We start from the raw sequence: 14,449 nt of genomic DNA, 5'->3' as shown, positions 1-14,449 counted from the left end.
CCCTCCCTCCCTTCCTTCTTCCCTTCCTTCCCTCCCTCCCTTCCCTTTTCTCCCTGCCCCCCTCTCTCACTGCTGTCTTCTGTCCTCCCCTCCCTTCCTTACTTCCTCCTTCCCTCCCTTCTTTCCCCTTTCCTTTCTCCCTCCTTCATTTCCCTCTTTTCTAACTTGAAGTTAGGTTATCACAGCTGAAAAGATAGTTTTAAAAGTTAATATTTAAGATGGGTGTGGTGGTGCACACCTTTAATCACTAGCACTAGTGAGGCAGAGGCAGGCGGATCTCTATGAGTTCCAAGGCCAGCCTGGTTTACAAAGCTAGTTCCAGGACGGGCTCCAAAGCCCAAAGTTCCAGGACACCCAAGGCTATACAGAAAAGCCCTATCTTGAACCCTCACTCACCAAAAAAAGGTGATATTTCGTGTCTGGAGAGATGCCTCAATAGTTAAAGCACTTGCTGCTTTTACAGAGGACCAGAGTGCAGTTCTCAGCACGCATGTTAGGTGGCTCATACTGTATGTAACAGCTTCTTACAGTTTTCAAAGGCATCTGCACACATGTGTACATGCACACACTCAGACACACACATACACAAGAATAAAACAAATCTAACTAAAAAATTGGTATTCACTTTTTATATTCAAGCATAAATTAATGATTTTAGCAATAAGGATTAAGCTATCAACTCATCCAGCAATTGTTTCCCAGTGTCCTTTGCACATCCCTTTTATAGATCTGGTCTACCATATTTGGAGCTTCCACATCCAGAGCCAACCATGGACATTCTTCCTGAAATATAATTGAAGCACTCAAGACCCCTCCTTGCCCTCGTCCCCTAAGCATCAATATGAGTACTCACTGGCATTTAGGTGGTCTTAAGTCTTACAAATGTCTAGAGTTTTTAATGCACAGATGAGTATATGCATGGGTTAAAAATGGACAGGAAATATGTGGATTTTGATATTCACATGGGGTCAAGGAATTATGCCCCCAGGACACCAAGAGATGGTGCAGTCAGCATGGCTTGCAAAACCCAGAAAATATCAAAATGACCATGTCATTCTATACCCATTCCAGGATAGCTGCTACTCCAAGTCCACCAACTTTCTAGCCTTTAATCTTAAAGCTATGACTTCCACGGTTCTGTTTTCTCATTTATAAAATGGCAGCAATCACAGTAATAGAGAAAGATACATGAAATTGCTGGGTGGTGGTGGCACACGCCTTTAATCCCAGTACTTGGAGGCAGAGGCAGGCAGATCTCTGTGAGTTCGAGGCCAGCCTGGTTTACAAAGCTAGTTCCAGGACGGGCTCCAAAGCTACAGAGAAACCCTGTCTCGAAAAACCAAAAAAAAAAAATATATATATATACATATATATATGTGTATATATATATATATATAAAATCATTAGTGGTCTGCTGTTTTCCCCCACAAAAAAGGCAAATTTCCATTGTTTAATATGACGCTTACTCCATAGGCTTGTTAGAAGGAATCAATGTGCTAGAAGCCCTAAGACAGAATGGTAGCTGTCCAGCACATAAGAATGCTGGCTATGCATTTGTCAAATATAAGAATAGCATGGTTAAAGGAACTTGGATAGAGGTGATCACCTGCTCATCCCACCTCTCCAAAATGATTGTTTTTGGAGGTGGTGTCTGGTACTTTATCATGTAAGTCCGCTTCTCCTCAGACTTAGAATTTTACTCCAGTTCTTTGGAGCTAACACAATCCTGTGTCAGCTAAAAGAAATGTATCGGGCATAACTGTTTCCCCAAATGGGACCCAGCATCCGTGTCCAGTTTTCTCCAGGGACTAAAGGCTGCAGACAGAGGCAGGTCTGTAACCCGATGCTGTTTCTTAGTAACTCCCATCACCATGTCAAGGATGGAAAGCAGTTCCAGGAGGGCAGTGGTCCCTCCTCTGTCTCCTCTCCAGTTCTGCAGTTCCCGTAGGTGCCTACTGGGTGAGAGGGTTCAGTGAACTTACCACGCATGATCCCAGCCTGGGATCCAAGGACAGCCACAAGGATAAAGATGGAAACGACAGCTCTCAAGTTCCTCATCCTCCTGGAAGGGAGGCTCAGCTTGCCTGAGGGTTTCTGCTCACTGCGCTCTGCCACACTGGCCTGCCCTGGTATTTATATGCCAGGAGGATCAGGAAGTCCCAGGGCAGCGCTCAGAACGCTGTTCCTGGCTATATCATACTCATCAGGCTAGCTCTAAAAGGGGGAACAAGAGTGAAAATGCAACAGGAAGTAGAGGGGACCAAGAATGCAAGAGGAAGTAGGCACAAAGGTCACGGTGGGCAAGAAAGACAGGGCAAAACAAAGGGGATGTGGGAGGGAAGGGAGCCCCGCACTCAGAAGTCCTTTGAAGAGTAAGGCCTGCTTGTGGCAGAATTAGGGTAGGAGCCAGCCTGGAAGGGAGTGTGGAGAAACGTGGTCACTTGGGATCTTTTCCAGTTTTTGCAAGCTCCACCCAGAACATGTGACACATGTTACAGGCTGAGAGGCAAGAATTCCAGCGTAACTGACAACCAAAAAGTTGCCTATAGAGTCAACATTCCTTGTATACAGAGATCTTTTCAATAAGGATACTACCATAGCCAGGGATTATGCTGTTTATATATTTATTAAATAGCAATGAACTATGTTCAATAATAGTTGATGTTTAAGGATGACTTAATTCCTTTCCCGGGTGTGAGTGTGGAATTTTCCTGAGAATCTTAGAAATAAGGCGGTGGTGGCGCACGCCTTTAATCCCAGCACTCAGGAGGCAGAGGCAGGCAGATCTCTGTGAGTTCGAGACCAGCCTGGTCTACAAGAGCTAGTTCCGGGACAGGCTCCAAAACCACATAGAAACCCTGCCTTGAAAAACAAAAAAAAAAAAAAAAAAAAAAAGACTATAAATTTCATTATAGTGAAAATGTAACTTAACTCCCTTGTGGGAACCTCATGATTTAGGCATTACCATGTCAGCTGTAATCCTACCCAATACACCTCAAGAATCATTCTCTGATCTTATTTACCAGGAAGGAGAAAACAAAGCTCTTAGCAGACCTTGGGGTCTGACTTCAGAGGCCACCAGAGGTACCTGTGGCTGTCCTAACAACTTAATTCTAATTGAACCATGACTCTCTTAGGAAGCCCAGGCCTATACCTGAGTGTGTACTGTCCATTTCCTAAGTGTCTCTGTTCACACTCATATTTAAGTTCATGTTTTAAAAAAATTCTCTCCTTAATAAACTCCAACCCTAGGGCTGGAGAGACAGCGTGATTGTTAGGAGCCCCAACTGCTGTTGCAGAGGACCCGTGTTGGGTTCTCAACACCCACAATGGGAAACTTGAAACTGCCTAAAGCTTCAGCTCCAGGAGGATTTGACTTCTGCCTCTGGCCCCTGTGAGCATTGCACATGCGTGCACACACCCGCACACAGACACAGTATACATGCATAGTTAATAATAGGAAATAAATTGTTAAAAAAACCCTCCAACTCTGCTTCATATTGCCTGCCTCTAAATTCTTTTATGAGATGCAGTCAAACATTCTTTTTCTCCTGGGTTAAGGTCTCTGAAAAGAACTCTCCAGACAGCCAAGTAGTGGCACAAACCCTTAAACCCAGCACTCGGGAGGCAGAGGCAGGTGGATCTCTGTGAGTTCAAGGCCAGCCTGGTCTACAGAGCTAGTTCCAGGACAGCCCAGGCAGTTACTCAGAAAAATCCTGCCTCAAAAATTCAAAGCAAACTAAACCAAACCAAACCAAAGCAAAACCAAACCAAACTCAAACAAAAGCTCCCCTTGGCTGGTACAGGTAACGTGGAGCTGTGTGCCCAGTTCACATCCTACTGCCTAGTGCTACTGACATCCTTCCTGGTGACCACAAAGGGACTGGCTTCAAAGCAGTGTTGGTGAATTTACTTGATGACCACTTAGCTGCTCCGCTCTCCCCTTTTGTCCCACACGCTGCTCTCACTTCCCTTTCTCTGTTTCTGGCCAGAGACTCCCACAGTGTTTGATGAGTGACCCTGGCCTTGAAGATAGGAATCTCCTTGGAGCTCTCCATACCAATCTCCTGGGTCAGATGGAACTATCACGGGGGCCCAGAAGGACACCACCATAAGGGCTGTCCAACCAATAACTTACACCACTCTTGGGCCTCCGACAGAGCCAGTGGAGACCCTGTTGGTGTGAATTAACTATGGTGTGACACCCAGAGTCTCAAACCTCATTAAACAACACGTGCTGTGTCTGAAACACCAGGAAAGGCTGTTTCTGTGGGTGACACCCTCTAGTCCCTTTCTTTGATCCTAAATTCTTCCTATTAGTCCTCCCAGCTGTTCCTTTTTTGTTTGCTTTCTGTGAGCCTAGTTACCTCAGGCATAGGGAGCTCTGCAATCTCCTCACCAGCGTTCAAAACTCTCTTCTGCTGAAGTTTCTGGTCCCATTACAATTCCAATGTCTCACCAGAAAATGTTCCAAGGCTTGTAGAACTTGCCAGTGCCCAAACAGGCAGATTTAGACTCCATGTTTCTCATTTCCTGAGAAGGCTTAAACCCCATCTGTTGACTGTAACCAGCTCTTTTAAACTACCATAGAGACACAGTTCTGAGAAGGTCTGCAGGGAAGCCTGGGAAGAAATCACTCACCTGAATTTAGTCAGTTAACGACTGTGAGGCAGGTCCTTCGATTGTCCAGGCCAGGCTCATTGCCTCTGGATACACAAGCAAGCGAAAGGAACAGAGTTCAGTCTTAGTGTAAGTTAAAAAGTGGGGGAATATGGCTCAAAACAATATTTCAGTAAATTTTAGTCTTTGAAGGCATCATTTCTCCCACTGTGGCTTAGCATTTAGAACAAGAAAAAAAAACATTAAACTCTGCACGGGCCTCATTTTTTAGCTTTCACTGGCCATCTGCACAATCCCTGAAAATAGTTAGCCTAAGCCCTGCACCTTTGAGATGTATTTTTCCAGCTTTTGTTGTCAAGGGTTGTACAAGTGGAGGCACAGACTCCAGACTAAAGATCGTTTAGTGCCCTGGAGGAAAGAATCAGATCATGAATGTAATGTAACTACAGCTCAGCAGGCGATAGTCATAAATGGAAGCTATGAACTATGTGGTCTGTTTTTCTGTGCAGCTAATCGTCTGTGCTTGTGTTTATATATTATTGACATGGCACCAAATGTCTTAGACGATAAACGTAAGATTTCACGTAAACAGAAATGTTCAACTAGGCCAGGCTCTTTTTGGCTCGTAGTGTGGCAGGAGTTTTGGAACACATGTCCTGGCCTTGGCAACCCTGGCAGGTTTAGCTTGGCTGCTGTTTACCATTCACCAGTTAAAGGGATGGGTTATGGTGACAGTCAGAAAGGGGAACTAACCCAGAGGCTCGGTGTTACCGGCGGTCATCTAGGGACTGACGTGAACTTTAGGCTTAAGCGGAGAAGGGATTAAAACAATAGACAAAAAGGTTTGTGTAACTGGGCCGTCTCAGCCAAGCTGTGATCTTGTTGATCTTCCTCCGTTCTGGTCCTACACTGTGGCTAAAATAGCTCTGTATTGCCTGGAGGGACAGCTGGCTTTCAGGGGATAATTGCCCGTGCTCCGGGGTGTGGCCCACTTTCACAGGTGATTGCTCTCACCTGGAGTCCGGCCTGTTGGGTTTTATTCTTCCTGGAACCCAAGGCTTTGGACAACACCTTCTCTTTGTGCTTTCAGCCCTCCTTGAGTTGTTAATGTGCTCACCTGCTCACCTGTGAGATAAGTAGGTCACGGGAAGCAAAGAAGACAGAGACCCCAAAGGAAGGCCTTGTCCGCTGGGGGCTACATTAGGGGCCCAACTATTGAAAGACTTTATGACTCTTGGCACCCCGAAAGACAGTCATTAACTGTCCTACTCACTTGTCCTCTGGGGAGAAGAATCAAAATCACATAGTCCAAAATGCCATATGGCCCCTGCGTTCTTTCTCTCTAATAAACCAGGATTAAGCGAAATCACCACCTTTCGCTAACCTAGGAGAGAGGACAGGAACATTCCAGGGGAAAGGTTGACAAGCAGATTTCACTCAAATACTCCCCTGTCAAGGGTACAAGTATCTTTTGACGTAGGCTGGTGGCTCTTCACACTGGGTACAGCCCTACCCCACCAAGGAGAGAAGAGCTGAAAGACTGGCCAGGAATCACCCCGAGTCTCCACACTCTCAAATGAATCTTGAAGATAAGGCTGCTTCTACTTGGAAATGTTCAAAGAAACTTAAAAACTCTTTTCAGACAAGAGAAAAAGACATCTTAGCCTCTTCCATGCAAAGGTCAGCCCCATTTGTAAGGGCAGCCTCACGATACACTGTTGGGCCCCACTTCCTTCTTTCTCTCTCAGGTACCCTTGATGCCCACTTGGTGATAGCAGGTGATGGCAGTCTTACACAATTAATCAAGCCCACCATAGGATTCCCCCTTGTAATGGTCTCTGTATATAGCCACTAGGATGCTTTTCTCCCTACCCCCAGCCCGTGGAGTCTCGTTCCTAAACTTAGAAGTTCAGATGATGCAGACCTGATGTCCTTGATGCTCTGACAGGCGCCAGGTGGAGCAGCGCGTGCCATTCTTACAGAGCTGTGCATGGACGCAGGGTCATGGGGACAGTGTGTCCTCGGTCCTCTGAGTCACAAACCCATTAAGGCCTGTGATTCTTGGTGCTAATTTTGGGAGCAGGTATAACAATCTCTTATTGTTTATATGGCTTGATATCTGGCTAATACCCTGTCTTCCAGATTCCCATGGAAGAATGATCCAGATCTGCTAGTCCAGTCCTTGGTGCATTTCCTTCCTCTTTAGATCACACCTGCTGAGACTGTAAAAAAAAATGTGTGTGTGTGTGTGTGTGTGTGTGCATGTGTGTGTGTGTGTGTGTGTGTGTGAACATGAAGGTGCCCACAGAGCTCAGAAGGGAGCACTGTGTCTCCTGGAGCTGGAGCTGCAGGTTGTTAAGAACCATCTGAGGTGAATGCCAAGAACCTAGCTTCCTTCCTTTGGAAGCGCAGCAAGCACTCTTAATTGCCAAGCCATCTCTCCAGTTCCCTGGCTGAGACTTTTGAACCCTTAACAGGCAGGTCCTACACCCCTGTCGAGCAGTGAAGAAGCTAAGAATATAGATCTTTCTCAACAACCTTTAAGATTAAAAGCTCAGCATCTCGTAAGGGGAAACTGAGGTGGGATAGATGAAGTTATTTAAGGAGAAATAGGAGAGGAAAGGAACACCTCACTGTGAAGCCTGGCTGAGACTTTGCCAGTGGAGACGCAAGGATTCCAGCGCCATTAGAATTTGCTGTGAAGACTGCCTACATAGAGGCAATATTTCCTGTGTATGGAGATATTTCATATAAAAATGTGTCTTAAATCCCCTGTGACTTACGGCTTTACTTTATCAGCTGTAATCCTACCCAATGTACCTCAGAAACTGACCCATGGGCTCATTTAGAGGAAAAGGGGTTCCTTAGCAATGCTTCCATGTGTGACCTCGGAAGCTATTACAGCCAGGCATCTCGCTACTCTAAGCCGTGCAAGCCTGACTCACTGGAGAAGTGCCTATCCACGTGTGTGTGTGTGTGTGTTTGTGAGTGTGTACTATCCTTCTCCTACAGGTCTATCCTCCCATTAACAACCAGGCTTAAATCAATGCTAAACATCTTTCTTTTTCTCCATAACTTTTTAAAAATTATATAATATATTTTGATCGTGTTTCCCCTCCCCACAATTCCTCCCAGATCATCTCTTCCTCCTTATCCATCCAACTTTATGTTCTTTTTCTCCCTTTCAAAACAAGCAAGAAACAAAAAAGAAAAGAAAGAAACACAAAAACAAAATGCAAAACAAACAAGCAGAATATCAATAAGACAAAAAAAAGCCAAAACAAAGCAAAATGAAACAAAAAGTCTACAAAAATACCATTGAGTTTGTAAAACCTCTTTATAGACCATGTCTGCTTCATGTTGACCCTTCCCAGAATCCTTTGCTGTATGGTCAAGCATGCCAGCCCCTCCTGACTGAGTTAACATCTGAAAACTCAGGCTGTGTCCCTGGTTCCCAGTCCCGTGGCTTCTGTGAAGATGACTGGACCACCTGTTTGGAGTTCCTCAAGTGTCTTAGTGGGTAAAGGCAGAGCAAGTGTTTTAAGGAGGGTTTCCTTCTCAGAGGTTCATTTAGCCTCTAAATCAGAGTAACTGTTTTCACTTCTTTTAGACTTGACCGACCCCAAGTTCCCAGTAGCCAGTATGCATGGCGAGCCCACCACGGGGAACTCTCTCATTTGCAGACCTGACCGTGTGGCTCTTCTCACACTGTCTGTAGATTATAGTCTGTTTCTCCTTTCGTCTGTATTCCCATATGACTCATAAATAAATTTCGAATTGGCCTCCAAAAGCAGATCTAAAACTTTATTTTTTCTTGAAGGAAGAACCATTTCTTTGTAACTGGGATGCCAGGAACCATCACTGCCTGTCACTTGCAGATGCCAGTCAGTAGAGACAGGAACCTAATCTTTCAAACCGCGCTTTGTGGTTTTCAGATGGCTCAGCCGCTGAGAGAACCCACTGCTTTTGCTGAGAACTGGAGTTTGTTCTCGGCACCCACATTGGGGGGCTCACTGCCTGTGACTCTAGCTCCAGGTGATTTGACTCCCTTTTCTGCCCTCATGGGTACTGTATACACAAGCATCCCCCCCCATATACATACACATAAATTTTAAAAATAGTGCCTTATTCCGACAATCTGGAAAGATAGTGGATTAAAACCCTAAAAAGTCCCCAAATATGTATTTCTTCTTGCATCAATAATGTTACACTCCTCAGCACTGCTTCTTTCTCCCCCTGGCATAAGCCACCCTTGTCTGACACCAGGATTATTGCAAAAGTCCCCAAACTTGTCTCCACCTCTTCTTCTTCCTCTATTATCAGCATTATGGCCTCAGCAATTCTGTTAAAGTCATAGATCAAATGAATCCTGCAATGGACTTAAAAAACAAAACAAAACAAAACACCCATTTTTTTAAAATTGATTTTTATTGAGCTCTACATTTTCCTCTGCCCCCCTCCCTGCCTCTCCCCTCCCCCTTCCAACCCTCTCCCGAGATCCCCATGCTCCCACTTTACTCAGGAGATCTTGTCTTTTTCTACTTCCCATGTAGATTAGATCTATGTAAGTCTCTCTTAGTGTCTTCATTGTTGTCTAAGGTCTCTGGGATTATGGTTTGTAGGCTGGCTTTCTTTGCTTTATGTTTAAAAACCACCTATGAGTGAGTACATGTGATAATTGTCTTTCTGTGTCTGGGTTACCTCACTCAAAATAATGTTTTCTAGCTCCATCTATTTTCCTGAAAAATTCAAGCTGTCATTTTTTTCTGAAGTGTAGTACTCCATTGTGTAAATGTACCACATTTTTCTTATCCATTCTTCAATTAAGGGACATTTAGGTTGTTTCCAGGTTCTGGCTATGACAAACAAAGCTGCTATGAACATAGTTGAGCACATGTCCTTGTGGCACCATTGAGCGTCCTTTGGATATATACCCAGAAGTGGTATTACTGGGTCTTGAGGAAGGTTGTTTCCTAATTTTCTGAGAAATCACCACACTGACATCCAAAGGGGTTGTACCAGCTTGCATTCCCACCAGCAATGCAGAAGTGTTCCCTTTTCCCCAGAACCTCTCCAGCATAAGTTGTCATCAGTGTTTTTGATCTTGGCCATTCTTACAGGTGTAAGATGGAATCTCAGAGTTGCAAAACACCCATTATTGTGTAGCCCAGTCCTTATGATAAGCTAATGTCCCTAGCCATCCCTGTTTGGTCTGTTTTGACAGCCTGCTACCTTTCCCTGCCCTCACAGTGTCCTGACCATGCAGTCTGCTCCAGTCTGTGCTTTCCATTGTCCCTGGTTATAGTGCTTGATTTTTTTTTTCTCAAATATCCTCAGTCATTGCCTGCTTATCTGCTTGTCCCAACGTTATTTTAGTAAGGCATTTCTTAGCCAAGTCACCTAAAATATCAGCTCTCCTACCCAGCTACTTATTTTTCCTAAATATTTAATATTATCTAAAATGCTACTTATTTTATTTCTGAAGCATTTAATGCCTGCCCTCTGCGGCTCTCCTGGCTCTCTGTACTCTGGGTATCCCTGAAAACAGAGCACAATAACTATTAGGTGCACTTAGTTTATGTGGGAAATATTTCGGGGAGCAGGGACAGAGGACTGGACCAGTTAGAGGGATTTGTGCCAGGCTGGCCTTGGACTGATAGCCTCCTGATACCAGCCATCCAAGTGCCGGGACTATATTCACAGGCCACCACGCCTAGCTGGATTTTTGAAAAAAGGACTGTGAAGTTTCACCTGGGAGAGTGAAGGGAATACACTTGTCACCTGCTTTTTGCCCATGTGGCGCTATGAAAGCATAGCTCCAGGGGCTAGAGAGGTGGCTTCTATGGGAAAGAGCACACTGCCTTTGCAGGGCAGCCCTGCTTGATTCCCGGCATCCATGTTGAGTGGTTCATAACTGCCTGTGACTCCAGCTCCAGGGAATCTGATGCCCCTGGTCTCCATGGGCACTGCATTCTTGTGTGTATATGCGCGCACACACACAATTAAAAATAAAGCAAATACTTTAAAAAACTTAAGACCTGCCCACAAATTCTTAGACACACCTTGTATTGAGCAATAAAGTTAGTGTCTTTCTCCTTGAAACCGAGAAGACTTACTTATGCACTGTTTAATCATCAGAGCATGTCACATGGCCTCTGAGGTTCGTTCATAGAAAGCCCCGGAACTTCAGCCTCTGTCCCTGGAATTCTCGATCTTGCTGCATTCACCTACTAAGTGAGAGGGTTGCCTAGCTTGAAGAAGTCACTTGCTTGGTAGATGGTAGTTCTAAGTGAACGTGGCCTTCAAGTCATCTTAATCTATGCTCTAACACTGGAAGTGGGGAAGACACTAGAGCTATCTGCAGGTCCAGCATTTCGATGATGAGCCTAAGGTGGTTAATGAGTACTTGACTGGTGTAGCCTAGATCAGATTTCACTGAGAGTGTGAACTACATACGCACGGGGTATCAAAGATTTAGTACCCCACATAAAATGCAAGATATCTCAGTAATTTGGTACATTGATCATAAACTGAAGCGGTGATATTTTGAATACACTACGTTAAACTTCTTGCTACTTGTGTCTTAAGTAGGGACCCAATAATCATGAAGTAGAGACAAGGTCTCCCCCTCCCACCCCCCGCCGTGCCCCGTGGGAACTCCTTTCCCACGGAAAGGATGAGCACGCACAATGAAGCAGGTGGTGTTCAACACCACTGCCCTTGGGGTCGTTTGCTCCATGAGAAGGACAGAGAATCTCCCATTTTAATTTCCCCATACTTCTGGTGTGTGCACACAGGGATGTTGGGCACGTTTCTGAAGGTTTCTATCTCAGTATCAGAGAAGCCCTGGGACAGGAAGGAAGAGTTAGGAAGTATAGGTTGATGCCGGGCCTCTCTGGGAGGGTCATCTGAGTCTAAGGAGGCTGAGGCACTGGCTGTGGTATCAATGGGAGGTGATTCATGATTACAACCTGCCCTCCTTCTCTCTGGTATGCTACCATCTGGAGTATGTCCGATCTTTCCCTAAGCCTCCATCAGGGTTGGGTGAATTAGTTCTGTCAGGTTTGGGGTAACCCAAATCGTGGATTTACCTGTCCACTGCCTCCTACCTAGCCCAGCAATCAAGAACTCTAACCCAGCCGGGCGGTGGTGGCGCACGCCTGTAATCCCAGCACTCGGGAGGCAGAGGCAGGAGGGTCTCTGTGAGTTCGAGATCAGCCTGGTCTACAAAGGGAGTTCCAGGACAAGCTCCAAAACCACAGAGAAACCCTGTCTCGAAAAAAACCAAAAAAACAAAACAAAAAAAAAACAAACAAACAAAAAAGAACTCTAACCCAGTGGAGTATAATGCCACGAGGAAGAAAACTGGAAATAAACCACTGGGAAGAGAAGGGTTAATTCCATGTCGCTCTTACTTCCTATGTGTGCCAGCAGTTGGAGATATAACACAATATGCCAGAGCATGCACTGTATCCTGAACTACAAGCTCCCACTCTGAAGCTTTTATTATTAGCTAAGCTAGCAACACTCTGTTACAAGGTACTATTCACCCCCAGCCGAACTACCACCATCTTTATGAGATCAGCTGTGCCTTCTTGCAAGACTTCATTATGACAGAGCCTGTGAATTGTTATCCAATCCTTCCTAGAAGGAATGGGCAGGGAGGCATTGGACCCTCCTCTGAGTACCCAGCCATTTGTGTGCAGTTCTGTAGACTAGGGGAAGGGAGTTCCATCTATGAGGATGTGGGGAAGCCATCATCATGCCGAGTGAAGACTTTCCAGGGTGGCTGCTTTGGGGTCACCCACACTCCTGACAGTTACCCCTCACTCCTGATTTTTGAGTAAACCCAATAAATTCATTGGTTCCCCGGGGTAAATTGTGGTGGAATCATAATTTGGTTTGTCATTGTCACCTTAGAATCTATACTGCAGGCCTTGTAGACATCCCACTGTGAGTTTTTATCGTAGTTGTTTTGTAATGTTACCTAGCACACCCCACAACATCTGCCTTTACAGAAATACCAAATATCCTGTCAACATGGCATTTACCACATCCCATGACGCAAGCTTGCACAGAAAGCCATCTTATAACATTGCATGAGAGTGTAGGTCAAGGGTCAGAATATGTGAATGAAAATGTCCCCTCCCAAATGTCCTTCAATTATACCACAAGGACATGTGCTCGGCTATGTTCATAGCAGCATTATTTGTCATAGACAGAACCTAGAAACAACCTAAATGCCCCTTGACCAAAGACTGGATAAGGAAAATGTGGTACATTTACACAATAGAGTACTACACAGTGGAAAAAAATGATATCTCGAATTTACGGGCAAACGATGGATCTAGAAAACATCATATTGAGTGAGTAACCCAGACCTAGAAAGTCAAATAAAATATGTACTTACTCATAGTGGCTTTTAGATATAAAGCAAAGGAAAAAACAACCTACAATTCACAATCCCAGAGAACTTAGACAACAGAGGACCCTAGGAGAGGCATACATAGATCTAATCTACATGGGAAGTAGAAAAAGACAAGATCTCCTGAGTAAACTGGGAGCATGGGGACTGTAGGAGAGGGTAGAAGGGCAGGGGAGAGAAAGGGAGGGGAACAGAGAAAAAATATATAGTTTAATTAAAAAAATTAAAAAAGAACCCCAAAACAAAGCAAAGCAAAGGTCCCCTCCCTGGATAACCTACCTTCAGACCTTCAGTTAATATAGAACTTTTCTTCTATTATTTTTCTTTTAAAAAAGATTCATTTATGTGTGAGTGTTCCACTTGTGTGTATGTATGTGAACCATGTGTACGCCTGATGTCTGTGGAGGTCAGAAGAAGACATTAGATCTCATAGAAATGGATTTACAGATAGTTATGAGCCATTGTGTGGGAGCTGGGAACTGAACCCAGGTCTCTTGCAAGAGCAACAGCTGCTCTTAACTCTTTAGCCCTTCCTATTTTTTCCAATTTTACCTCTCATTCCTTATTGGTCCATACACTGGGTGTCTGCGCCACCGATTTGTCACCAAGTCCCAGAATGACTGTCACAAAGACAGCTCCTTGCAAAGGAAAGGAACTGGCTGGCGCTGGGTCTGCCCTGCTTGGAGTTTCCAGGTGGAACTGTCTCAGGTGCCTGAGCTCATTGGGGCAATCAGGATTTATACAGAGGCCACTAAAGATGCCTGTGAAAGGTAAGGGTAGGATGTGAGTCAAGCCACACCCTCTGAGACGATACAGCAAGAACTCTTCCTACTAAACATTAAACGTTATAGAGCCACTCTATGTGACCCTACAGCCCAAACACTCTTTTAGTTGTGAAGTCAAAAATCCTGGTGAGGAAGGTTCCCATGAGCTCAAGTTTCTTCCTTCTTCTTCCCTCCCTCCCTCCCTCCCTCCCTCCCTCCCTCCCTCCCTCCCTCTCTCTCTCTCTTTCTCTCTCTCCATCTTTCCCTCTCCCTCTCTCCCTCTTCCTCTCTCTCCCTCTCCATCTCTCCCTCCCCCCCCCACACCATGGACCACCGTCACACTCTATGGGAAAGGAGCCATATGCATGCAGGCTTTGGAACACTGTACAGAAGGACTCATAAAGGTCTTGGTTCTAAACCCTTCCTTGCCAACAGGCCAGGAACCCTCACAGACGGAAGGATTAGTCCTTTGCTCCTTCTAAATACCTGCGTCATTTGGCACCTGGCCAACCCTACAACCATGCCTATTCCTTCCTGATGAGGAAGAATATTTTTTTTTTTTTTAGATGTGTTCATTAGCCATGGGGCATCAAAGCTCACTACTGAAGTCGACCCTCCTATTCCTCTTCCTGTGAGTGAA

The 14,449-nt window shown here is 45.1% G+C and overlaps 1 protein-coding gene across 1 annotated transcript in view; it reads right to left on the bottom strand.

The window, feature by feature from the left end:
* Positions 1-2,166, bottom strand: part of LOC101987478 (C-C motif chemokine 6-like) — a 5,936-nt gene extending 3,770 nt beyond the window's left edge. Inside the window, exon 1 of the mRNA XM_005349352.2 lies at positions 1,983-2,166. Within this exon, the coding sequence (XP_005349409.1) occupies positions 1,983-2,058 (76 nt within the window). The 5' untranslated portion in view covers positions 2,059-2,166. The remainder of the gene's footprint in view (positions 1-1,982) is intronic.
* Positions 2,167-14,449: the final 12,283 nt, after the last annotated feature.

This window comes from Microtus ochrogaster, chromosome 7, assembly GCF_000317375.1.
Source record: "Microtus ochrogaster isolate Prairie Vole_2 chromosome 7, MicOch1.0, whole genome shotgun sequence".
Lineage (NCBI taxonomy): Eukaryota > Metazoa > Chordata > Mammalia > Rodentia > Cricetidae > Microtus > Microtus ochrogaster.
Note: the sequence above shows the minus strand (reverse complement) of the source record. Positions and strands in the feature narration are given on the sequence as shown.